This window comes from Vulpes vulpes, chromosome 13 (assembly GCF_048418805.1).
Source record: "Vulpes vulpes isolate BD-2025 chromosome 13, VulVul3, whole genome shotgun sequence".
Taxonomy (NCBI): domain Eukaryota; kingdom Metazoa; phylum Chordata; class Mammalia; order Carnivora; family Canidae; genus Vulpes; species Vulpes vulpes.
In genome coordinates, this window is record NC_132792.1 from 95,467,654 (window position 1) to 95,494,736 (window position 27,083).

General features: G+C 38.5%; 2 protein-coding genes across 3 annotated transcripts in view; one reads left to right on the forward strand and one right to left on the reverse strand.

The window, feature by feature from the left end:
• Positions 1 to 654, reverse strand: part of TMEM241 (transmembrane protein 241) — a 123,565-nt gene extending 122,911 nt beyond the window's left edge. Inside the window, exon 1 of one of the 2 annotated variants that reach the window (XM_072735087.1) lies at positions 482 to 654. The gene's annotated coding sequence lies outside the window, so the exon portion shown is untranslated. The remainder of the gene's footprint in view (positions 1 to 481) is intronic. The other variant, XM_072735088.1, reaches the window with a different exon arrangement.
• RIOK3 (RIO kinase 3) lies at positions 236 to 25,966 on the forward strand. Its single transcript, XM_026006530.2, has 13 exons — positions 236 to 1,001; positions 6,324 to 6,439; positions 7,249 to 7,394; positions 7,488 to 7,595; positions 7,805 to 7,914; positions 9,463 to 9,606; positions 10,241 to 10,368; positions 17,912 to 18,109; positions 19,557 to 19,716; positions 21,591 to 21,671; positions 21,761 to 21,850; positions 22,758 to 22,865; positions 24,268 to 25,966. Exons 1-13 carry the CDS (start codon positions 519 to 521, stop codon positions 24,373 to 24,375), a joined length of 1,980 nt encoding a protein of 659 aa, XP_025862315.2. The 5' UTR covers positions 236 to 518; the 3' UTR covers positions 24,376 to 25,966.
• The last annotated feature ends 1,117 nt before the right edge of the window (positions 25,967 to 27,083 follow it).

The following is a 27,083-nucleotide window of genomic DNA, read 5'->3' on the forward strand; positions in this document are numbered from 1 at the left end:
AGAGGCAGAGACATAGGCAGAGGGAGAGAAGCAGGCTCACCCAGGAGAGTCTGGTGCGGGACTCGATCCCAGGACCCCACGATCACGACCTGAGCCAAAGGCAGGCGCTCAACCCCTGAGCCCCCCACGTGCCCCTCTTGTGATTATTTTGAGGACTGAGACTTAATACAGTACTTTGAACAAAGCACGAACATAGTAAGTGAAATGTAACGCTTAGCTATTTTTATCTGGTCACTTTAGGACAATCTACAAAACACCAATCAGAGCTTTTATTAGGCAGTCCTATGTTTTGCTTAATGTTCTTTAACACATTTTACAAATTTTCACTTTTTATGCCCCGCTTCCTAACGGCAAACTGCCGTGACAACAACATCGGACCCCTCTGCTCCTGCTATTTTCCGTCCCCCATACCATCCCCGTCCAGAACTAGCCCCGAAAATAATGAATGAACAGAGGAAGCCTCGTTTGTTTGTTGTTATACCCGGAGTCACACGCAGCCTCGGTTTAACGAGCTCCAGATGCTGTCTCGGGCAGGCAGGTGGGGAAGGAAGGAGAAGGAGGTGCGGGAACAGGGCGCAGTCCGGCCAGAGGAAGCCACACTCGCCGCCGGCTCCGTCCGGCGCCGGACACCGCGGCCGCAAGTCAAAGCCCGCGCAGAGGACCTACGGGGCCGGTGGCAGCGGCCGGAAGTGCGGCGCGCCGGGGGCGGGGAAAGGAGGCCAGACCGGGGCGGGCAGCCTATCAGAAGCGAGGGTCCCGGCGAGAGGGCGGAAGAGAAGAGATGCAGTTCCGGCCGCGGCCGCGCCGCCATCTGTCACCTCAGCTCCGGCGCCAGCCGCGCGTCGCCCCAGCCCCGCCGCCTGTCTCCTCGGAGGAGGCTGTTTCCCGGTCCTGCCATCTGTCTGCCCTGTGTCCTCGTTGCTGGCTTCTTTCCCAACATGGATCTGGTCGGAGTGGCATCTCCTGAGCCGAGGCCCGCAGCAGCCTGGGGACCCAGCAAGGTGAGTGGCGGTGGGAGCTGACGCACCTGCCTTGGGCGCCCGCGCTGGTCCTCTCAGGAGGCCCGGAGAAAGTGTCAGGCGCCCAGGCGGCTCGGCCGGCGACTCGGGAGGGTCCGAGGCGGACCCTGGCGACCTCGGAAGGTGGGGCACGGGTAGCGGGGCTGCCAGCGGCCCCTGTCGGCGGTTAGGGCTCGCTCTCGAGTTCTGCGCCTCGACTCCTGCACCTCCCGAGCAGCTGTCTGGGCAGGGCCCGGCTAGAGGCTCTGACGTTTGAGGGGAAACAAGCATGATCTTGTTTTTCACCGGCCGAGTGAGTCAGCCGAGTAATGCACGGAAAGCCCGACGGAAAGGACATATTGGCAGCTGTTTCCTTAACTTGACAAATGCGGTTATCCGACTTGGGCAATTTCTCGTTTTTGAAGCAGTGAATACTGGGTAAGTCCAGGGCTGATACTCAGGTGTACACTACCTACTGTAAAAAAAAAAAAAAAAAAGGAAAAGAAAAGGTTATGAGTTCTTATTATCTGCTTGGGCTTTCAGGTTTAAACTCTTTTTCTGTATTAACCAACTATTACGTTTATTTCACGTTTGGTTTTTGGTTTTCAGACTGCCCCTTTGCACGATAATTTTGTCAGAAGGATGAAAAGACTCTTCTGCCGCTTTATTGAGGGTTTGTTTGAAAGCAGGATTGCTTCAAATTAAGGGATGCTTCAACTGGGATGTTGTGTTCCTCAAATTAAGGTTGGAAGGAGTCCAACTTTTATTAGCTTCCTAATTGTTTTTCACTTGCTGTCACGGAATATTTGTTCCTTTTAAAGGATCACTCGTTTTATTAGATCTTTAGGCTAGGTCATCATCTTTTTCTTCTTCCTCTTCTTCTTCTTCTTCTTCTTCTTCTTCTTCTTTCTTCTGTTTTTTTTTAGATTTTTATTTATTTATTCATGAGAGACACACACACAGAGAGAGAGAGAGGCAGAGACACAGGCAGAGGGAGAAGCAGGCTCCATGCAGAGAGCCCGAGGTGGGACTCCATCCCGGGTCTCCAGGGTCATGTCCTGGGCTGAAGGTGGTGCTAAACCGCTGAGCCACGGGGCTGCCCTGAAAGTTTAATTAAAGTTAACTTTATGAAAGTTCTCATACAACCATAGGGAGAATTTAAAATAATCTATTGGCAAATGTTGTATCTACGTGTTATTTTGTGTAATTTCCTTCTATTAAGCCTTGTTTATGAGGCCAAGACCAGTAGACATAAAAAGAAAATTAGTAGCCAGATACTAATAAATATATGCTTTATATGTTAAGTTCTTACAGTTAAGCACCTAAAGGCTGATTAAAAATGTAAAAAAAAAAAAATGTCAGATGAGACAAACATTGCTCAGAATACCTAATGTCAGGGCATCCCTGGTGGCCCAGCAGTTTAGCACCACCTTCAGCCCCGGGTGTGATCCTAGAGTCCCAGGATCGAGTCCCACGTCAAGCTCCCTGCATGGAGCCTGCTTCTCCCTCTGCCTGTGTCTCTCTCTCTCTCTCTCCCCCTCTCTGTCTCTATGAATAAATAAATAAAATCTTAAAAAAAAAAAAAAGAATACCTAATGTCAGAATATGTGCTGTCAAAGCGAGCGCTAGAATATCTAATGTCAGAACAAATTTCACTTACAAAACTAATAATAAAATATTTGTTGTCATATTTTCATTTAAGTATGCATCATCAGAAATATAAAATTTCATTTTCATCATTTAACAAAAAAATGATCCTGGAGTTTATGGATGTTCTACCGGAAGACAGCATTTTCACAGTCCAAACAATTAGTTAGGCTGTATGTATTTCTTAATGCTTTCTTCCTCTAATCTCTTGGAAGACCTAAGTGATTATTGAAGGCTTCGTGGAGAAGGTGGAGATTTGAGGAAGGTCTTGAAAAATGGAAAGAGTGCCAAAGGCCAGCGATTCTCAAAACTTTTTGGTCAGGATGAATTTATACTCTAAAATATCATTGAGGACACCAAAGAATTTTTGTTTATATCAGTTATATCTTTTAATATTTGTCATATCAGAAATGAAAAGTGAAATAGTGAAGAATTTTTTATTAGGTGATTTAAAAATCATCATATGTTAATACAAATATAATTTTTATTTGTAACCCCACCATTTTCTAAAACAAACAAAAATAGTGGTTTAGTACTATATTTTTGCAAATCTCTTTAATGTCTGATTTTTTTTTTTGAGATTTTATTTTTTTGGGAGAGAGAGCAAGCAAGCAAAGAGCATGAGTGGAGGGAGGGGCAGAGGGAGAGGGAGCCTGACTAGGGGTTCCAACCTAGGACCCCAGGTTCATGACCTGAGCCAAAGGCAGATACTTAACCAACTGAGCCATCCAGGCATCCCTGATTTAATAGAAGACTTTTGTGATATGTTTTAGTTGAAATATATGAAGGGCAGCCCCGGTGGCACAGCGGTTTAGCTCCACCTGCAGCCCAGGGCATGATCCTGGGAACCCTGGATCGAGTCCCACATCAGGCTCTCTGTATGATGCCTGCTTCTCCCTCTGCCTGTGTCTCTGCCTCTCTCTCTGTCTCTATAAATAAATAAAATCTTAAAAAAAAAAATATGTATGAAGGCATGGTGGGGTGAAAGTATGCCATAATTAGCATATAATTATTGTTATTTGAGCATAGGGTACATAAGGGCTGAGACTAGAAAGATAAAGTAGGTCAAATTTAGAAAGACAATCCTTGTTGAGGAATTTGGATTTCATACTGCAGGCAGTATAGTGATTTGTTTCTCACATTCCAGAACTAGGTGATTAGGGAAGCAGTATAGCAAAATGCTGAGGGCAGCCTCTTAAGTTCTACTGCCTTGGTTCAAATCGTAGCACTTCCATCTACAGTGTTATCTTGAGTTAAAAAAAAAAAAAAAACCCTTCTGTGTCTCAGTTTCTCAATCTATAAAATGGGGATGATACTGTAACTATGTAGTGGTTATGTGTCTCAAATAATCTATGCAAATTATACATATTAGGCAAATGACTCAAATATAGTGAATATTCCAGTGTTGTCTGTTATTCTGTTGTCATTGCAAAATGTGGTTGACAGATCTGAGTTAGAGAATACAGCCATTTGCCTTTTGGAATCTGGACTTTGAAACTGATCAGACCAGACATTTCTAGGTTAGGACGCAGCATTATGTATTCTTTCTAGAGGATTCAGAAGTCAGCAGGAGTCATTGGCCAAGAGAAAGCTATATTCTCTGGATTACAGAGAACTTCAAGATTCTAGACCTCAAAATCCTCACCAGGAGACTGCTCATTTGCACTTGAAGATCTGAGTGAATGAAAGTCACATCAGACCTTGAGAAAGCCTTCCTTGTTTTCCCCACATCTGGCTTTATGTGAGGCTGGAATAATTCTGCAGTAGACTAGTGTAGGTATGTTCTGGGGGCTGGGTGCATCTCATTAATCTCCAGATGAGGTTAGATAAAACTTGATTCTGATTCACTTAGTCATAAGTATAGTTATCATTTGAGCTTCACCCTAACAACCTGAACCAATTAGATTCCTGAACTTCAATGCTATAGAACCTGAACAAGAGTGGTAGGCCAGCTAGAGTACCTAAACTTGATTTAAAAGTTCCATGGCTAAAACAGGGGTGCCTGGGTGGCTCAGCCCGTTAAGCATCTGCCTTCGGCTCAGATCACGATCCTGGGTCCTGGGATCAAGACCCTCATCGGGCTGTCTGCTCGGCAGGGAGTCTATTTCTCCCTCTCCCTCTGCCCCCCACCCCCAGCTCCTATTCACTCTCTCTATCTCAAATAAATAAAAAAATTTTTTAAAGTTTTGTGGCTAAAACAGATATCATATGCTATATTCTAAATTCTAAATTAGACACCAGCAGTAGTTAAGGAATGGGTTTGGACTTTATCCTAAAGGTAGTAGGAAACATGAAAACAATCAAAGAGCTTTAAATAGGGAAACTGAACTAATCAAATCTTCATTTTAGAAAAGCTGGTGTGCTATATATGGTGTGGAAAATGGAAACAAGCAGGACTGGAAGCAGAAAGATGAGTTAGGACTCTCTTAATAGAGTAGCCTGGTAATGGGAGGGTGATACCTTGGAGTAGAATCTCAGAAGGAAGATAGAGAAAGCTAGGTCAGTTCAAGAGATTTAGACATATTATTCAATATTAGTAGTCTTACAAATGCAATCATTTCCTGCTGCTAAGGAAAGCTTGCCCCCCAAAAAATTAGGAATTGTGAAATAAACTTACGGTTTGTATTTCAAGAGGGCTGAGATAGTTATGCCATTGAGGAAGTCCAACTGGCTGATCGTCCAAGAAGAGCCTCACAGAATATTGCTTTGTTGTAGTAGTATTATTTCAAGACCGTTTCTCAGCTTCTAAAGTTCAGAAATGTAGATTTTACTGTTTGTCATTGTTATTTTTGTTTCAACATACCCCCAGATGTCTTGAGAGCAGCTGACATACACTTTACACATGTAGAAGACTTACTCCTTAAATTAGAATGAGGTGTAACTTCTAAGTGGGCTTTGAACTGTGCTAGTTGGTGTAGTCTTTTCCTAAAAGAGAATCTCCAGGGGCATCTGGCTGGCTCAGTCGGTAGAGCATGCAACTCTTGGTCTCTGGGTAGTGAATTCCAGCCCCACGTTGGGTATAGAGATTATTTAAAAATAAAACCTTTGGGAAAAGAGAGAGAGAGAGTCTTCATGGGAAGCCAGATTAAAAGCAGATTATTTGGTGAGCATGCAATCAGAACAAGGGTGGTTGCATGTACTCATCAGGTAGTGGGGTAATGCTATAATGGCCTAATGTTCCTCCTCAACTAAAAAGACACACCTACTGAACAGTTAGAAAGTGCTTTTGAAAAAAAAAAAAAAAAAGAAAGTGCTTTTGACAGATTTAATTTCCATTTATCTTTGATTAGATTTGAGCTGGGAGATATTTTTACTTTTTTTTTTTTTAAAGATTTACTTTATTTGAGAGAGTGAGAGAGAGCACAAGAGCACCCATCTGAGCCGGGGGTACGGGGCAGAAGGAGAGGGAGAGAAATCTCAGGCAGACTCCTCGCTGAGCATGGAGCCTGATGCAGGGCTCAATCCCATGACCCCGAGATGACAACTTGAGCCGTAATCAAGAGTCAGATGCTTAACTGGCAGATACTAGGCATCCCAATGACTTTGAAGATGATTTCTGTAAGTAGGTAATTATTTCGGGTTGATTTTTAAAATTCTCTAAAGATAGCCCTATTTTCAAGTTTAGAAGGTACTTTAATTTCATTTTTATGAATTAACCCCTTCCTTTTCTTTAAATAGTGTCCATGGGCTACCCCTCAAAACACAATATCTTGTTCCTTGGCTGATGTAATGAGTGAACAGCTGGCTAAAGAATTGCAGTTGAAAGAAGAAGCTGCTGCTTTTCCTGAAGTTACGTAAGTAAAATTCATTAAGAATCTATTTTGTCCAGCAGCTTGTTATGAAAGTTTTAAGATTTGATTAGTGGTTGTCTTGACCAATGATTAAGAAACACATTTTGAAAATCAATGCAGTAGAAAGAGCATCATACCAGGAGTTCACTGATATTTGAGTTTTGGTCCTGATTCTGTGATTAGTTGTCGGTACTATCGTGGGCAAACCACTGTGTTTCTCTGGATTTTAGTTATTACAACAGTTGAACCACATGATCTCCAAATTAGCAAATAGTGAAGTAGGATACAGGTTTGATTAAATATTGCTGTTTTATCTTCTCATATATATATTTCCAGAACACAGAAGAAGATTTTTGAGTTTCAGTTTGGATTTATTATGGCCCTTTTATTTATTTTTATTTTTTTTTAAGATTTCATTTATTTATTCAAGAGAGAAACAGAGAGAGAGGCAAAGACATAGGCAGAGGGAGAAGCAGGCTCCCTTTAGGGAGCCCAGTGTGGGACTTGATCCCAGGACTCCAGGATCATGCCCTGAGCTGAAGGCAGATGCTCAATCACTGAGCCACCCAGGCATCTCTATTATGGCCCTTTTAGCTTTTTTGTGTAGCTCTCTTAATCCTATTTGGTGCTTTTACAAGCTCCTGCCATTAGTCAAAGGGGAGCTGGACAGAAGATGAATGATTTGATCGAATTTTTCCCTTTTTTCTTCAGTACAATTTGTAACAGTGAAAAGGCACTCTCTAGTCCCATAATTGGTAGCATGTATATATGCAAGCACATTATATTAATTTATGTTGCCTTATTTTGAACAGTGCCTCTGAAGGACCATTTATTACTGGAGAAAACATTGATACTTCCAGTGACCTAATGCTGGCTCAGATGCTACAGATGGAATTTGATAGAGAATATGACGCACAGCTTAGGCGTGAAGAAAAAAAATTCAATGGAGATAGCAAAGGTACTGTGACCTTATTGTGAAACCTACATTGGGTGGCAGGAAATACTTGTAAAGTGTTCCTAAATAAATCTTCATTTGTTTTTGCCTTTTAAGTTTCCATTTCCTTTGAAAATTATCGAAAAGTGCATCCTTACGAAGACAGTGATAGCTCTGAGGATGAGGTTGACTGGCAAGACACTCGTGATGATCCCTACATACCAGGTATCAATGCTTTTATTTTCTGGGGTGAGGGTAGGACAGGGACATAGGAAGACTAAGTTTTCCAATGGATCCTTGTATTTTATATTTACTCTTTGGATCTTGTTTGGTAATTTGCTATTAGATTCAAATATCTTTTCAGACAACATTGAATGCAGGAATTTAGTCTTTGCTACCTTTACATAAACTTGGCTTGTCTTAATCGCCTTTAGCAAAACCAGTTCCTACTCCCAAAAAGGGTTTTATTGGAAAAGGAAAAGACATCACCACCAAACATGATGAAGTAGTATGTGGGAGAAAGAATACAGCCAGAATGGAAAATGTAAGTTACAGGAAGTATTATCTCTGAATCAAGAGTTTTATTGGGATAAATTAAAAACATGGGATTTTTAAATACAATATTTTATCAACTGCAGTAAAACAAACAAAAAACTTTTAAATTAAAAATAAATACAATATCGTAAATTTCTAAAGATATCTTTCATAAGGATGGATCTAAAAATGTTGTAGATGATAATATAGTAGGACCATGAAAACTCAGCCACTAATGAGAATGTATGTCAGAGTAAAATTCTACAATATTAAGAAAACTAGTTTCATTTGCATTGATTCTAAAATTAAGAAATAGTTCTTATGAAAATAGCATACTTATTTTTAAGCATATTATTTTTCAGTAGCACACCTACTCAAAAAACAGAGAATAGTGGTGATTTGGGGAATAAGCATGGGAGAGAGAAATCCTTTCTACTTTTTGAATTTTTTAGAACTTGTGCCTAAACTACCCCTGCAAAATCAGAAATAAAATATAATTTAAAAACATAGAAAAAGAAACGTTAGCATTCTTCCTCCTTTATAAATCTTATGGTTAATAGAGAACATTTAGACTTTATTTTTTTATTTATTATTTTTTTTTAAAGATTTATTTATTCAGAGAGAGCGCAAGAGAGGCAGAGACACAGGCAGAGGGAGAAGCAGGCATCATACAGAGAGCCTGATGTGGGACTTGATCCAGGGTCTCCAGGATCACACCCCGGGCTGCAGGCGGCGCTAAACCGCTGCGCCACCGGGGCTGCCCACATTTAGACTTTAGAACACAAATAAAGTAATGTCTACACACCCAGCGCGGGGCTCAAACTCATGACCTCAAGATCAAGAGTCACATGCTTCACTGAGCCAGCCAGATGCCCCGTAAACTTAATTTTAAATTCTAGAAATAGTCCAGGTCTGACTCATGAACAACCCTCTCCAATAGAACTTTCTGTGATAATAGAAAAGTTCTATATCCCTGCTAACTAATAGTAACCGTATTTGGTAATTGAGCGCTTGAAATTTGAGTGATGCAACCAAGGAGCTGAATTTTTTATTTAATTTTAATATATTTAACTTTAAATACCCACATGTGGCTACTGGCTACTATATTGGACAATCAGCTCTAGAACATAATTATCATGGTGTGGGCATAGCTTGCTATATTAACCCACTCCTCAAAAATAATTAATTATAAGATTGTATTTCTTTGGTAAGATTTATCTAGCCTTCAAAATATAGTGTGTCCTTTGTCTAGTGTAAAAGCAAGATGTAAAGCATATGCTGAAATACCTTAGTTTTTAGATGTGATTCAGTATTTTCTGTGTTTTTCTTAGATAGTCTTGCTCTCCTTTCTGTTGGGTTTTTTATATAGTAACCTCTTCCCAAATTTATTTTTTCCCAAAGTTATTTTTTTTCTCTGTAATACCAATGGGTTCTGCTTTTGTAGCTTAATTATTGACTGAGTAAGAAACCTGTTTCAAGTAAAAACTGGTGTTATTTTTTTGTTATTACCATCCCTGTTTTAAAGCATTCAGATACTAATCTTTTTCTTTTTTGGCAGTTTGCACCTGGGTTTCAGGTAGGAGATGGAATTGGAATGGATTTAAAACTATCAAACCATGTTTTTAATGCTTTAAAACAACATGCCTACTCAGAAGAACGTCGAAGTGCCCGCCTCCATGAGAAAAAGGAGCATTCTACGGCAGTAAGTATTTTTATATTTTTTTTCTTTGGTGGAAGGTTCATATTAGAAAACTTTATATTTGGGGAAGAAACAAGGCTTCATGTTTGACTTTTTTTTCATGAGATTGACTATTCAGATATAATGTAACGGTTCTTAATCACTTGTTCAAAACTAAAATTTTAGTGGTCATAGTTAAGTTGAATATGAATGTTTTAAGATTTAAAAAATTGTTTCTTGTTACACTATGACATTTGTAATAACTTACTCTGTAATGTTTTACATAAGTGAAGATAGTATCTAATATCTTGAGAATAAAGTAATTTTTAAAACTTTAGAAAAACTAATAGTAACTACAGGAGCAGAGCTATTTAAACTTTGAAGATAAAGTAAGATTTTGATTAAGCTAGTGTCTGATTCTTAATAGTTTTTTTAGATATTTACTTTTAAATACATTGGAGTTAGAGTTAACGGATTGTATTTTGTTAATGGATTGCATTTTGACAGCACTCTTAAGAGCCTGTTATACATACACAGCTAGGTAAATTGAATCATAAAACTAAAAAGTATATATTTTGAATGCTAGCTACTAGAAATGGCTCAGAAAATGTTTTGTTATTACCAGTTGTTTTCATTTATAGTGCTTTATCTTTTTCAGGAAAAAGCAGTTGATCCTAAGACACGTTTGCTTATGTATAAAATGGTCAACTCTGGAATGCTGGAGACAATCACTGGCTGTATTAGTACAGGAAAGGAATCTGTTGTCTTTCATGCATATGGCGGGAGGTAAATGAGCAAAATAGAGTACCATGTGTTAATAAATCTTAGCCCCTTCTTCCCATATAAATGGATTTACAGAAAATCAGTGCTATATGGCAGGCAGAGTAATTTAAAAGGTGTTATAGAAAGTCTAGACTATAAGGATGTGCAAAAAACCCCACATTCATCCTAATCCCACCATCCAGAGATAACCATTAATCAGTTTGTATAGACTCTGTTAGTCTTTTTTTCTATACATATTTTATTTTCTACATTATTGTAATCATACTGTATCATACAGGCTGCTGTAAGTGACAGAACAAAATTTGAAGCTAGGTTTGTCTCAAAACCCATGGTCTTTATACCCTGGGGTCCTTTATCATCAGATTGAGGGGCATATGCTTAGATCAGTTACTGATTCTTGCCCTTGTAACTCTGATCCTTTAAGAAATACCAATTAAGGGATCCCTGGGTGGCGCAGCGGTTTGGCGCCTGCCTTTGGCCCAGGGCGCGATCCTGGAGACCCGGGATCGAGTCCCATGTCGGGCTCCCTGCATGGAGCCTGCTTCTCCCTCTGCCTGTGTCTCTGCCTCTCTCTCTCCCTCTCTCTCTCTCTGTGACTATCATAAATAAATAAAATTAAAAAAAAAAAAGTTTAAAAAAAAAAAAGAAATACCAATTAAGTAATGCATCATTTAAGGAAACATCTTGTAAAGATCTCATGCCAAATCCTACCCACTTCACTTTTCTTACAAGGGCTTACATGAGTAAAGAATGGCACGAAGAAGGGAGATATTGTTTAAAGTAGACCCTGTTTAGAGAATGTGCTTAAGCCAGGAATATGAAATCAGTCTGGTCACTTACCATTGAAAATCAGCAAGGCTTACTACCTCAGCAATTCTTTTACCTTAATAATGTTTATAGACAAAAATGTAAAATAGAGTCCAGAATTATTCTAGTTCTTTTTAGGTTCAGAAGGTATTTACTGTATACTTAAGGGGATTCAAACATTTATTGGTTAAATCCTTGCTTTTGGTTTTCTTAACTATTTAGTTAGTCCCCCTTGCTAGATGAGACATGCATGTGTAATTGTATATCAAATTTTACTGTTAAGTTAAAAAATGAAAAGGATAAAAATGAATATTAAGATAAAATAGCTCAACATTAAAAAAACTCAACATTTTTCAGGCTGTGTGATCTGGAGCAATTTACTAAAGCCTTTTTATTATTTTTTTTATTTTAAAAGATTTTATGTATTTATTCATGACAGACTCATTGAGAGAGAGAGAGAGGCAGAGACACAGGCAGAGGGAGAAGCAGGCTCTATGCAGGGAGCCTGATGCAGGACCCAATCCCAGGACTCCAGGATCACACCCTCGGTCGAAGGCAGGCGCTAAACTGCTGAGCCACCCAGGGATCCCCTACTAAGCCTTTTTAAAAAATGAACCCTTGTTACCTCATAAGATTTTGTGGTGATAAATGAGATCATATTTGATCATGACTGGTATATAGTAATCTTAATATTTATTTTTTTCCTTTAAGCTTTGTTAACCTCTTCCCAAATTTCATTTAAGGGTTTCCTAAGACCAGGCAAATATAATGTAATGGCACAAATTAAAATAAGAGATTACCCATGGTAGAAATTAAAACTCCACAGAAAGGATTAAAATGGAAAACAGCCTTCATGGTATCCACTCTCATCTCACAGATCTTTTCTTCAAAGATAACCACTGTTAAGTTTTTAGTTTAATCTCCCAAGAATTTTTATTCACATATCCCTAAATTTGCTTATGCAAAAGAGATTATATTCTCTGTTCAGAATCTTAATTTTTCAGTTAATAGTTCTTTCTAAGCTTCTAGCACCCCATTTTTACAGAAGCACATTCCATTATGTTAATGGCTTTATGGTATAGCAAAGAGGAGAACATTTTAACAGTAACTGTTATGGTTGATAAAAGATAATTACATAACAGAGTACACAGATAGAAATATCCTTGTACATTTACATTGATGTGCTTTTGCAAATACACATTAAGCTAAGTTTTAGCTTTAAAATTACTGGCAAAGACTATGCATTCTTTTTACTTTTTGTTAAATAGTGGAAGGCCTTAATGAATGGAGAGTACCAACTGACTATTATAGCAAGCAGCATATCTAGCTTTTTTTATTTATTAAAAATTTTTAAAAATTTCTTATATATCACACCAAAGGTCAGAAACCAAATTGGTGTTTGTCTTATAATTTAATTTAATTTAATTTTTTAAAGATTTTATTTATTTATTCATGAGAGACACCGAGAGAGAGAGGCAGATACACAAGCAGAGGGAGAAGCAGGCTCCATGCAGGGAGCCTGATGTGGGACTCGATCCCAGGTCTCCAGGATCATGCCCTGGGCCTAAGGCAGGCGCTAAACCACTGAGCCACCCAGGGATCCCCTATCTTTCAATTTTAATGGTAGGGCAAATGCAATTTCCTCTAGGAGCTAGTCCAATCTGCAGGTTGTTGTAGATTCTATAAATGTCAGTAAATACTGACAGATTGCCCTGTGAGAAGGTTAACTAATTTATGCAGCAGTATGAACCTGTTCTCATCCTCATTAACACTTAGTATTATCACACTTAATTTTTTTTTGTTAGTGTAAAAGATGAAAAGTACCATTTTGATATTTTGGTGTGCGTTTATTTATGATTAAGGTTGTACATTTTTTCCAAGTGCTTCATTGGCCATTTGTATTCCTTTGTCTTGTCAACTGCCTTGTTTATTCTTTGTCCATTTTCCATTATGCTTAATGATACTTTGATATAATGAATGATCTCTCTTTCTGGTGGAATTGATATTGTAATCTGTGCTTCAGCATTTGTGAGTTAGCAAAACTAGATAGCATTCGGTTTTCTACAAGTTTTCTAAAAGTAAATGCTTTTAAAAGTTCACAAGTTTTCTATGCTATATAGCAAATTACCACATACTTAGCCTAAAACAACACTCATTTATTATCTCATAGTTTCCTTTAATCAGAAGTTCCAGTGGGCATGGCTTTGCTGGACTCTCTGGTCAGACTCTCACAGGGCTATAATCTGGGTATTGGCTGGGTGGTGGTCCTTTTTGGAGCTTAGGGTCTTCTTCCCTGTGGTTTGGTCCCCTGCCACTGTAGGACTGAGGTCTCTGCTTTCTTGTTGGCTGTCAGATAGGGGGCCACTCTCAACTTGTAGAGGTCCCTGCAGTTCCTGATCATGCTGCCCTTTTATGAAACAGGTCCCTTCTTCAAAGCTACTAGGACAATCTCTCCCTCCAGGCAGCTAAGACTGAGTCTTAAAGACAGTGGAATGTAATCCAATGGCTATACCATCACCTTTGCTGTATAATGTAAGCTAATCAAGGGAGGGAACTGTACAGAGTGTGTACTCCCGGGACTGGGATCTTGGGGGCCATCTTAGGACTCTGCCTACCATAAAGCTGTCTAGTTTATATCACTTTAAGGTTGGCTAAGTAATCAACAATCATTGGTATAGTAACTGGTGCTTTTCAGGGAATAAAGTATAAAATATGTTTTGTATTTTCAAAGAGCTTAAAGCGTAGTCAGGAGGAGAACATTACATTAACAGCAAGAGCTGTTAGGGTCAATAAAAGAATTACACAATAGAATACACAGTTGTGCAAGTGAGATTTGCATAAGGGATAGAAATAGTGAACAGAACAAGAACAGTACCAGTTACATTCAGGGAAAAGGTCAAGATGAAGTAAGATCTCAACCTGGATTTTAAACAATAGGCAAAAAACAAACAAACAAAACCCCAAAAACCCACAACCCAACAGTATGGTGTTGAGTGCAAAAACCTAATTGCTTTTAATATATATAGTATATACCATTTATTAAATTTTTAAAGTTATATAGAAAATAACACAGTTTTTTAAATATAGATGCTTGTGTGTGTGTATATAACTTTTAGAAAGACTAGAAAGATACTATTCATGATGATTGCCTCTGGAGAGATGGAATAAGGAATTAAACTATCAAGGGTGGTAATTGAAGGGAACTTCAGCTTTATCTGTGAACTTAATTCTTTTAAAATAATGAAAGGGCTGGAAATGGGAGGATTGAAATTTAGGCAATGAAGAAATTGACAATGAGATGGGAAAGTGTATGTTTAGAGGTAACAGTATAAAACTATACAAGCAAACTAGAAATTGATAAGGAGGATCTTAAAAACTAGGCAGAGGGATGTGTAATTTAATAAGAAACAAGGAATTTTATGAATCTTATAAATTAGACTCTATCGTAGATACCTTCCAAATAAGGAATCTCTCCTATGGTATTTTTTTTAAAGATTTATTTATTTATGATAGACAGAGAGAGAGAGAGAGAGAGAGAGAGAGGCAGAAACACAGGAGGAGGGAGAAGCAGGCTTCATGCCAGGAGCTTGACGTGGGACTCTATCCCGGGACTCCAGGATCACACCCTGGGCCAAAGGCAGGCGCTAAACCGCTGAGCCACCCAGGGATCCCCTCCTATGATATTTTTTATATTATATCATCTACCTTATGGTTAAAGTATTCCAATGACAGAAATTTATCATCTCAAAATCCAAAGATGTCTATAATATATTTAAATTACTGGGAATTTTTTTCTGGTATAGAATCTCTGATCTGTCTCCTGAAAATTAATTCACCAATCCCAAATATTTGTATGATTAATATGTGCTAGGCACTTTTCTAAGTGTTTGGAGTATGGCCATGAATGGCATAAGGAAGGTCCCTGAGTTCATAGAATGTATTCCTCGACATCTCAAACCCCTTCCAAAACAGTAATACGCAAAAAGCATCAGATATGTGTTGTGGTAGTTAAAATATACTGATGTCATAGCAATTGGTTGACTACTTTTTATTAGTAGAACAGGAAAACTCTGATAAAGTGACATTTAAGCTAAGATTTGAATGACACATCTAGGATACAGTATAAAGATAGGTGGAAGTACATTCTAGACTAGAGAACAGCTAGTGCTAATGCCTTAAGAGAGGCACAGACTTGGTATCTCTGAGAGCCTATGAGAAAACCAGTACACTGGGAGCACAGTTGTGAAGGGGAGAGAGGAGGCTGGAGAAGTAAGCACAGCTTAGGTCAGGCGAGACTCTGAAAGCCCGGGTAAGGAGCCTGCTCTTTAAGTGCAGTGGGAACCAAAGCTGTGATTTGAAAGATCACTCAGACCGCTGTGTGAAAAATGGATTAGAGGAGGGGTAAGAGAAGAAGGAGTAAGGCCAGTTAAAAAGTTATGGTAGTTTAAAAGAGAACAGTGCTTTGCACTGTAACATTTTGGGGGGGGTGGGACAGGAAGGAAAAGTAACAATAGTCCATATGTCCCTGGCATCTATTCAGAGCAGTGTGCAGAATGTAATGCTCTTTTGTAGGAAACGTTTTATGATTTTTAAAATAAATTTAGTGAACTTAAAAAAAATAAAAGAGAACAGTGCTTTGGACTAAGGAGGTATAGTGCAAGAATAGGAGAGACCATAGGAATGTCTGAAGGTAAAAGTCAAGGGTGTGTGCTATTGGATGGGATGGATGTGAAAGGGTACATTCTTGGCTAGAGAAGCTGGGTGGTTCCATTTACCAAGATGAAAGTATGAAGAAAGGCGGGTTTAGGGTGCAATTGATAAGAATTTTGATTTGGACATGTTACACTTAAGATGCCTGCTAGACCTCCAAGTTCTGTCAAGGGATCAAGTAAATTGACCTGGAGTTCTGGAGAGTCAGGACTGAGGGTAGAAATGTAGGAGTTACCTGTATATAGATGATATGTTTAAGGCCATAGGGCTTAATGAAATTTCCCGGGTAGAGAAGACAGAGAAACAGTTGGAGTCCTCTAATGTGAGACAGACTGGCAGAGTAGAAATCAGCTGGGAAAATACAGTACAGAAGGAAAGGGTTGAGATTTTGAGTCATAGCCTGTCTTCTGGAAATAGAGTTCCTTCTTCTCCAGATTAACATGCCTTCACATATTTAAAGGTAAATACAGTAGTCTGTCCTTCTGCCCTCCTTTTTGTTCATATTGCCATCACCATGTTTTAAGCCTTTTCAGTGGCTCACTATTGAGGGGCATTATATAAGCATCCTAAATAGGCTCCATACCTCTGGACTCTTCTGCCCCCTTCTATCCTGATATTATCATTGATTTGATCTTCATGAAGTGTGTCAAACCCTTGGTGATTCCTACCACCCTTGGGAGTACATCTGGGCTTCTCACCCACGCAGTCTGGGCTCTTCACACCTCTGCCTCCATCTCCTCCGTCAGCTCTGATTTCTTTCATTTCCCCTTTTCCAGCCAAGTCTTAACTGTAGTGTTTGCATGTTTGTCCTTCCTCAGACATGTCCTGTAATTTCAACTCTACCTTGTTAATACTGTGACTGTGCTTATTCATAACCTACACATTGTTTTGGTTGTTTCAGTTGCCACCTATATCACGAAGCCTTATCTGGCCTTCCCAATCCAAAGAGACCTGTCCTATTTGTGTACTTCTTTTTTTTTTTTTTTTTTTAAGATTTTTATTTATTCATTCATGAGAGACACAGAGGGAGGCAGAGACACAGGCAGAGGGAGAAGCAGGCTCCATGCAGGGAGCCTGATGTGAGACTCAATCCGGGGACTCCAGAACCATGCCCTGGGCCGAAGGCAGGCGCTAAACTGCTGAGCCACCAAGGGATCCCCTATTTGTGTATTTCTTTTATTTTCTCCTGCCTCTCCTTGCATACTCATGGGGCAGGGACCCCTTTACTCACCTTTTTATCTGTTAGAAGTGAAAGAGACATTTTATTTAATTTTTTTAATATTTTATTTTTATTCATGAGAGACATGGAGAGAGGTGGATGCACAGGCAGAGGGAGAAGCAGGCTCCTTGCAGGGAGCCTGATGTGGGACTCCATCCCAGACCCTGGGATCACACCCTAAGCCGAAGGCAGATGCTCAACTGCTGAGCCACCCATACATCCTGAAAGACACATTTTAAAAAGTTTTTCTGTCTTGTTGCTTTTGTTGAATTTTACCCATAAACCATCCCAGGTAGATTTGTAGCCTATTTTAAAGTATGTATGTTTGCTCTGTTCCTCAAGTTTATTTGATAATCATTAAGTGAAGATTCTATTCTAGATTGTTGAAAACTGGTTGACAATTTATTTGAAAATGTTTTCTTTAAAAAAACCAAATCCGGGATCCCTGGGTGGCGCAGCGGTTTGGCGCCTGCCTTTGGCCCAGGGCGCGATCCTGGAGACCCGGGATCGAATCCCACGTCGGGCTCCCGGTGCATGGAGCCTGCTTCTCCCTCTGCCTCTCTCTCTCTCTGTGTGTGACTATAATAAATAAATAAAAATTAAAAAAAAAAATAAATAAATAAATTAAAAAAAAAAAAAACCAAATCCTAAGATTTTATTAAGACCCAAAACTTGAAAGCTTAAAAAAAAAAACCCCAAAGCTTGACATTCTTAGAGAAGACAGAACTGCTTTTGTATCATAGAATTTTATTTTGAAATTGTTTTATTTATGAGCTGGCAACTTATACTTTTTTTTTCTCTTCCATTTAGCATGGAGGACGAAAAGGAAGATAGTAAAGTTATACCTACAGAATGTGCCATCAAGGTATTTAAAACAACCCTTAATGAGTTTAAGAATCGTGACAAATATATTAAAGATGATTTCAGGTTTAAAGATCGCTTCAGTAAACTAAATCCACGTAAGATCATCCGCATGTGGGCAGAAAAAGAAATGCACAATCTCACAAGGTAAAGAAAATCATTGTGCTAGAAGTTATCTAGGGTAATTACCTTTTTATATTAGACCTACTAGCCAGGCAAAAAAAAATCCATGCTTTCTTTTATATTCATTTGTGGAAATTATGGAAGGCCTCGAAATTCTAGTATTTAATGAGGCTTTCTATAAGAAAATATTTCCTGAGTATAACCTGAATTCATACTTTTAGAATGAATAGGCATTTTCTGTGTTCTTTCCTTAGTAAAGTTTGAAGGAAACAAAGTCATTTTTTCCCTATGACTATATGCTATCATTGTTCAGCTTCCAACTAGGCTTGTGTTAAAGAATGATTTGCCTTTTTGTTCTAGAAAATATTTATTACATCTAATGTTTGTTAATTTGGTAGTGGCAATCTGACCAAATTGCATTTTGCTTTAATTTATTAGACTTGGTTCTCAGTTCCCTAAGCAGAATCTATCAACGTATTTATCAACCAAGTAATACAGTAATCTTTCTCATTAATAAACCTTCCATATCTTAATCTCTAGTAAAGGCTTAATTTTTGTTTGTTCTAAAGATGTTTGCTTTCAAATGTGATTATCCATATTTATTAGTTGCAAAATTCTTCTAATTAGTAGGACTTGTAAGTAGAATAATTTTCTAAGAGGCCTTGCTACCCTTCAATCTCTTTTCTATACTTCTCAGATCTCATTCCTGCCTTTCTTAAAATTCTTCAACAGCTCCTATAGTCTTTAGTGTAAGTTCAAAGACTTTGTCTGGTGTGGAGCCCACCTGTCTCTGTAACCTCAACCTACATTGCCCTTCCTCTCACTCAAGATCCAGCTATGTTGATTGATAAACATTCCCCAGATGGACTCTCTTGAATGCCTCCATGCATTTCCACAAACCGCTTCTAGCCCTAGACCAGTGTTTCCCCACACTGCTTTAATTTGGCTAATTCCTATTCAGCCACTTCTTTTTTTTTTTTTTTTTAAGATTTTATTTACTTATTCATAGAGACACACACGGAGAGAGAGAGAGAGAGTGAGAGAGAGAGGCAGAGACACAGGCAGAGGGAGAAGCAGGCTCCATGCAGGGAGCCTGACGTGGGACTCAATCCTGGGTCTCCAGGATTGCGCCCTGGACTGAAGGCGGTGCTAAACCACTGAGCCACCTGGGCTGCCCTCAGCCACTTCTTATACTAAGTCATCCTTGATGCTGCATGCTCCCGTGGCTCCGGCCCACAGCCCTGCCCGTGTGTGTGCCACACGACACTGCGAACTGTCTCCTTCCCTGTCTGTGCCTCCCAGCAGTCCATGGCTCTGTAAGGGGTATAGGCCATGTTTTACTGTCTCTGCATCCCTCGCCCCCCGGGCAGAACCTAGTGGCAGATCATTGCAGCCCTTGGTAGATATTTATTGAATAAGAGAAATATTCTCTCCTTCTGATTTTTACATTCTTAATTCTTTTTTTCTGTAGAATGCAGAGAGCTGGAATTCCTTGTCCAACAGTTGTACTACTCAAGAAACACATTTTAGTTATGTCTTTTATTGGTCATGATCAAGTTCCAGCCCCTAAATTAAAAGAAGTAAAGCTCAGTAGTGAAGAAATGAAAGAAGCCTACTACCAAACTCTTCATGTAAGTTGTGCTTTCTAAAGCATTCACATACTAGCTTATAAAAATATTGTCTACACCTTAAAAAATGTCCTAAAATAGTACTATTTTAAGGTGATGTAACAAGAACAAACTGAAGTGTGTGATAGACTATTAACACTGAAGTGTTATATTTATATCAACATGCTGCTGTCTTGAGTCACTTAAGAAAAGTCATAGAGCTAAGGAGCCCATGAAGCCTTATTGGTTTAGCATTAGTGACACAGAAGCATGAAGCTCTTATTCATAAAACATTCTATTAAATAAAAGTTGACATTTCCACATGTACCAAATGTCATGCCTCATTAGTTTGTATGCCTTCTTGAATGTCTTAGCTCTTAGCAGCTAAGAAAATGCCTGTCATTGGGCAGTTGGCGGGATGCAGATTTGGTCTCATTATGAGTGATGGTAAAAACTGAAGATGGGAGAGAGTGGTCTCTCATATGTGCATAGGTCTTAGAATTGGGAAGTGCACCTCAGGAGCCTTGAGGCCATTTATGCTTGGAGACAGCAACTAAATTCCATCTGAGGTCCTTCCCGCTTAAGAAAATGTTACTAATACTGTCTTCATTCCTTTGTAGTGTTGATTGTTGTTTTTTTTTTTCTTTAAGTAAACTGTCCCCCCAACATGGGGCTTGAACTCATGACCCCAAGATCCAGTCACATGTTCTACCAAGTGAGCCAGCCATGTGCTCTGCCTCTGTAGTTGTTTGAGTTGAACAGTAGAGAAGCCTCTGTGCTTTTTATGTGGTTTCTGCATGAAGTGCTCATGTCCTGCAGCAGCTGATGTGATTATGAAAGTGTTATCCCAATACTTTTTTAAGATAGAGCTAGGGAGATAATCCAACATTCTCTGCTTCCAATAGGAAAGGAAAATTGAAAGGAAAATCAAGTTCATTTTTCAGGTTTTGTTGGGCGGTGGGATGACTGGGAAAGAGATGAAGTAGTGATAACACTTTCTCTATTTTATTCTATTAAGGCTGAAAATAAAACATTAATGCTTATTTCTGCCATAAGAAATCAATAATGAATATATAATGCCACTTAATTTATAGAATTCCTTTTTTTTTTAATTAATTTATTTATTTATGATAGTCATACAGAGAGAGAGAGAGAGGCAGAGACACAGGCAGAGGGAGAAGCAGGCTCCATGCACCGAGCCCGACGTGGGATTCGATCCTGGGTCTCCAGTATCGCGCCCTGGGCCAAAGGCAGGCGCCAAACCGCTGCGCCACCCAGGGATCCCGCCACTTAATTTATAAAAATATCTCTTCCGGGATCCCTGGGTGGCGCAGCGGTTTGGCGCCTGCCTTTGGCCCAGGGCGCGATCCTGGAGACCCGGGATCGAATCCCACGTCGGGCTCCCGGTGCATGGAGCCTGCTTCTCCCTCCGCCTGTGTCTCTGCCTCTCTCTCTCTCTCTGTGACTATCATAAATAAATAAAAAATTAAAAAAAAAAAATATCTCTTCCCTACTATGTCTGGCAAGAAGTACTTTTTACCTTGTATAAAAAGGTGAAAAAAATTTTTTCAACCACTTTCCTTTGGTTAGTGGCCATAAAATGGTTGCTTTCTTATCCTGTGGGGAACCAGGTCTGCTCCTTGGTCTCCTGATCTCATTGTTTTACATAGACGAGGAAATAGAGTGTCATACTTATCTACCCCTTTTTCTCAATGTTCCCTGACCCTGCCTAAAAACAAAAGACAAAAAAATTCAGTCTTAGACTGCACAAAGAGGAAATAAGTTCTTTAATGTAGCTTTGCCTTCCTGGAAAGTTTTGGTTGGCACAAACATTTTAGTTACATAGGTAAATTAGAATTGTTGCTTACGCCCTAAATGTCTGTCTTGCCTCCTTACAGTTGATGCAGCAGTTATATAACGAATGTACACTTGTACATGCTGACCTCAGTGAGTATAACATGCTGTGGCATGCTGGGAAGGTGAGGAGCACATTTTGTTAACATTCACATGAAATGACTTGATGTAAATTACTAAATGTGTACTGAGTGTCTGCTCTGCATTGAACTAGGTCTGGTTGATTGACGTCAGTCAGTCTGTGGAACCAACCCATCCTCATGGCCTGGAGTTCTTGTTCCGTGACTGTAGGAATGTTTCACAGGTGGGCATGTAAACTAATATATCTTTTTTATAGGATGTAACAGATACAAATAGTTTTCTCACTCCTGAGATAAGTTGGATGATTGTGTTCTTAGAAATTGAAGGAAGGGTTTGATTACCGACTACTTTTGAGATAAAGATACAGAGATCAATTTGTCAGAGTTCATTTTCAACAATAATTTGATGGCATGCCTCATATTTGGGCTATTGAATTAAATTTGCAAGGGAGTGAGTTTTTATTTTGACTGCAGATATTTAAGCAGTCAAGCAGATGTTTAATACACAGTGCTTTGAGCACAGCTGTATTAGCAAGCCTACATGCCTACTGCCATTGTTATTACTATTAAAAAAGAAAATAGTCGCCTTAGTGGTATTGTGTCTGATTACTGGTTCTGTGAGTTAGAGCAAACAGATGAGGGAAGGGAAGGTAAAACTCAATAATCAACAGAATTGAATCACATGTATTTGCTATTTCTAAAGGAAATTAATTGTTAGCAATAGATTCAGGTAAGAATAATCTTTCTAAATGATAGAATAACTTCATATTGGAAATAATTTCTGAACCTACTTGAAGATTTTAATTCACAGGATTTAGTGAATATTTTGAATTGATAGATTCAAAGCAGTGCCACCCAGTTTTATACATACCACTCATTTATAGCTATAGAAGCTATATATTATATGTAGCTATACAATGTATATAGATTAAATCCAGAAGGCCACAGGGATATGTTCAATAGGACAAATAGCAAGTAGAACCTGAGCAGCATAGTTAAACTTGAAATGAGAAAATCTGGTTTAAAAATTTTGGAAGGAATTCACTGGTATCTTACGAGTTTACTGTTCTCTGGTATTCGTGTTCAAGAGAACCCTGCTGTGTCTCCTACTGACTTATATTTCTTTAATAGTTTTTCCAGAAAGGAGGAGTAAAGGAAGCCCTGGGTGAGCGAGAACTCTTTAATGCTGTTTCAGGCTTAAACATTTCAGCAGATAATGAAGCTGATTTCTTAGCTGAGGTAAATGTTTTGCGGCGTTGCCTTGCTAATGGAGAACTAGATGGAGTAGATAGCTGAAACTCTGAACTCATGTTATATATATTTTTTTAAGGTTTTACTTATTTATTTGTTTTAGAAAGAGAGAGTGATGACGAGGGTGTAGCAGAAGGAGAGGGAGAGAGAGAGAATCTCAGTCAGTCTCCACACCTAGTGTAGAGCTTGACACAGGGCTCGATCTCATGACCCTGAGATCATGACCTGAGCCAAGACCAAGAGTTGGACACTTAACTGACTGAGCCACTCAGGTGCCCCTCATTTTATTCTTTTATACCCTCAAAAGCAAAATTAGAGATTTTTCTTTCCTTGAGATGTTTTCAGTCCTCTTCAGGCTTAAAACTAGACTCACAACAAAACACTTCAAGTTTGGTTAAGATGGACGAGTAACACCACTTCCAGTGTACTGTTCCCTCTATTTCTGAATGAGGAAGCAGACTGGGGAACACTCTGGATGATACTGCTTTCTGCATCTTTATCTTTATCTTTCTGTAACATGTGGCCCCTACCTTTAACTGAATATACAGAGTTAGCTGTGGTCATCCTTAGAAATACCAGTCATTACAATATGGATCTACAGAACCATTAAAAAAAAAAAAAAAAAGCTTCCTCCAGAGAAATTCTCTTAAAATTAAACAAAAACTAAAAAGTAAAATAGCAGCTAATTACTCCCAACAGTATACCAAAGCAGAGAGTGATTATAGAGTCTGTTCTAGAACTCCTCAGTATGATTTGAATTTGGCGAAGCTGTGCTGGAACTTAAGGGTAGAAGGGAAGTAACAGGAAGATGGTAAATCTGGCCTTTAGTACAGTACAATTGCTCAGTAAGTAGGTGTTACTATTGTTGAACCAATGTTAGAATTTCCTTTTTCTTGTTTCCTGAAAGCTTTATAGAGTACACAGTAAGACCTGTGATCCTGGGCAGCCCCGGTGGCTTATCAGTTTAGCACTGCCTTCCGCCCAGGGCATGATCCTGGAGACCTGGGATCGAGTCCCACGTCAGGCTCCTGGCATGGAGCCTGCTTCTCCTTCTGCCTGCTTTCTCTCTCTCTCTCTGTGTGTCTCTAATAAATAAATAAATAATCTTAAAAAAACAAAAAACAAAAGCTGTGATCCTAGCTGCTAGCTTGATAAAGACCCTAAATATGGGCCCTGATAATACAGTCAAGTACAAAACAGACACGTGTATGTCACCCTGTAATATGTATTTGTGAGACACTGTAATGTGTGTAACACACACTAATTCTAATTCAAGGCCAGCATCCTTAGGAATGACCTAGTTTTAATAGTAAAAATACTGGTTCAGTTAGAAGTATGATTTCTATGAAGTAAGATTTTGACAAATGGATTCAATGTATTAATTTTGTAGATAGAAGCTTTGGAGAAAATGAATGAAGATCATGTTCAGAAGAATGGAAGGAAAGCTGCTTCATTTTTGAAAGATGATGGAGGTCCACCAGTCCTATATGATGAATAGCACCAACACCCACTGCTTTCATTGTTAACACAGTGGTGATTGTCAGCTGCCAATGGCAAACGAAGTTATGGGTGACTTGAAATACCAAAACATGAGGAGTGTACAATGGTGCTTCTGTGCTTTTTTCCCCTTGTAACTCATGTGCCAGATGTGTGGGATTTGTAGTTCAGCATTGGGAGAATAAAATGTCACTACCTCTCATCTTATGAACAGGATAATATAATTCTTTAACAGCTATAGGTTATCTGGCTGAAATCAACCTGATTTTACAGGATTTGTGGTATAAAATGTTTTGATGAGAATTTTTAAAACTTAGGTAACATTTCCAAACATGGGAGGAAAGGACAGGTGTGTTTACAAGGGAGGCTTTTATTACAACATAATTGCTTTTTTCACCTCCCTGCTTTGTGTTACATCTTTCCTCAAATATTTTATTGGCCTAAAATTAGCCCTTCTTCTTTTTTTTTTTTTTTCCAGATTATGATCATGATTCTATAGGAAAATTTCTTCTCTCTAGAGGTGATATAAATGGAAATTTGGTTTTTAAATGACTGACAGAAATAGAAATTGATTGGTACATCATGAATATGAACTGAATTTTTCTTTTCCATACTCATATCCAAGACAAGGCATCACAGATCTCTGAAAGAAATATATAAGAACGTATTAACTATTCAAAATTTTACATTTAACTTTCAGTTTTTCTACATTTAGATGAAGTGGTTAGGATAAAACTCATGGTGCAGCTGCTTTGCATTTATAATGAAAATGTAAATTATCTGGAAGCATGGAACATAATTAACCATGTTTGACATATTTAATGAAGTCAGTGAAACAAAGTTCAGTTTACTTTTTATTCAAACTATGTCCTTACTGATTTTGAGAGAAATAGAGCAAGCTAATTAGAAATATTAAATAATCATGTGATAAAAAGTATGTATAAAACAACTTGGGTACCAAATTAGTAATTTGAACTACTGGCCTCAATCTTTAGTACTGGCTGGATGTCACTTCTTTTTTATTTTTATTTTTTTGGATGTCACTTCTTAAAGCAAGCACTCTAGTGGGAAAGTACATTGGCTTTGTTAGGGTTGACTTTGTTAATGACAATGTAATCATTCCTCCTATTACTGAAGTCAGATGGACTTTAAAGACCCAGATTTATGCTACTATTAACCCAAACTTTCTGTCTGGTACTGGAAAGTAACAATCTAAGAATCATTTACACTTGAAAGCTTCTTTAACATTATTTTAAAATGCCAAATATGTTCTTTCTAGAAAAATATTTATTTTTGTTTCTGTTATATAGCTTTTAACTACATTTCAGAAAAGTGTGATCTTTGGATAAATACTCATTACATTTCTGAAATGTTTACTACTCTGAAACAGGGATTTAGATGACTGGTGGTTATTGGCTTTACAGAAATTTCAGAGAACTAATTTTAAAAACCATGAACCATTCAAAAAAAATTTTGTTTTGTTTTCTGACATACTCTGTTTGACAAAGAGCAGCAAACCATTGCTGTATGGCATTCTTGGAGTGTGCTGTGAACATGCTTTTTAAAATATTAAATATGAAGAGAGCATTTTAGAATTGGTTCTTTGTGTGGTTTCTTACTGTTCTTTATGTTAACTTATATCCTGGCACCAAGTTACTCCTGTATAAAATTGAGTAGTGCTATCTTAAGCAATTTTTTTCCCATTCAACTTCTCATATTTAGATTTCAATAAATGACCTACTTCACATTACACATAGGTTTTTCTCTTGTGTATTTGAAGGTGGTAAGTGTTGATTTGCTAATTAAAGACTCAAATACCAAAGGGTGAAAAAAAAACACAATTTGGAAATAAGGATATTTTGTTTCACTTTATTGGAAGTGGGTACATGAATATCTCAAAGTTACAGAAAAAGGATACTATAGAGGATTTTTATATCAACAAAGTAATTCTTTGCATTTCCTTTTTATTAAAAAATCAACTTTTCTGCTTATAAAAGTAAGACAGGTGTGCTCATTTGAATTTAAATATTACAGAAACTCAGAAGTGCTAAAATAGAAGTCCCTTGTATTCCAGAAACCACTGTGTATAGTGTGGCATGCATCCCTGCCAAGTTTTTGTTTTGTTTTGTTTTTCAGCATACATTCTTATTTTAAAATATCTGAATAGGGTGCCTAGGTGGCTCAGTGGTTGAGTGTTTGCCTTTGGCTCCGGTGGTGATCCTGGGGTCCTGGGATTGAGTCCTGCATGAGGCTCCCCTGCAGGGAGCCTGCTTCTCCCTCTGCCTGTGTCCCTGCCTCTCTCTGTGTGTCTTTCATAAATATATAAATAAAACCTTTAAAAATAAAAATAAAATATCTGAACAGAAAGCAGGATGCAGCGAGACTGCTGATGGTGAAATGCTGGTCATGGCAGACCTCTAAGGAAGATGAAGGATATGTAGTCCCTAAGATGTGACAGAGGCAAGACATTTGCTGCTCATTTAGGCTATAGGCATCAGAAGAGATTGGTATCTATACCTTCCAAAATTCTGAGTAGTTTTCCAGCACTTTAGAAATTGGGGGTGAGAGGCACCTGGCTGGCTCAGTCTGTAGAGTCGGCAACCTTTGATCTCGGGGTCATGAATTCCTTTTTTTTTTTTTTTTAAGATTTTATTTATTTATTCATGATAGACATAGAGAGAGAGAGGCAGAGACACAGGCAGAGGGAGA

Coding starts and splice junctions, on each gene's coding strand:
- RIOK3 (XM_026006530.2), top strand. CDS start 519: ATGCTGTCTCGGGCAGGCAGGTGGGGAAGGAAGGAGAAGGAGGTGCGG. Junction 6,440..7,248: donor GCTGCTTTTCCTGAAGTTAC/GTAAGTAAAATT, acceptor TATTTTGAACAG/TGCCTCTGAAGGACCATTTA. Junction 7,395..7,487: donor ATTCAATGGAGATAGCAAAG/GTACTGTGACCT, acceptor TTGCCTTTTAAG/TTTCCATTTCCTTTGAAAAT.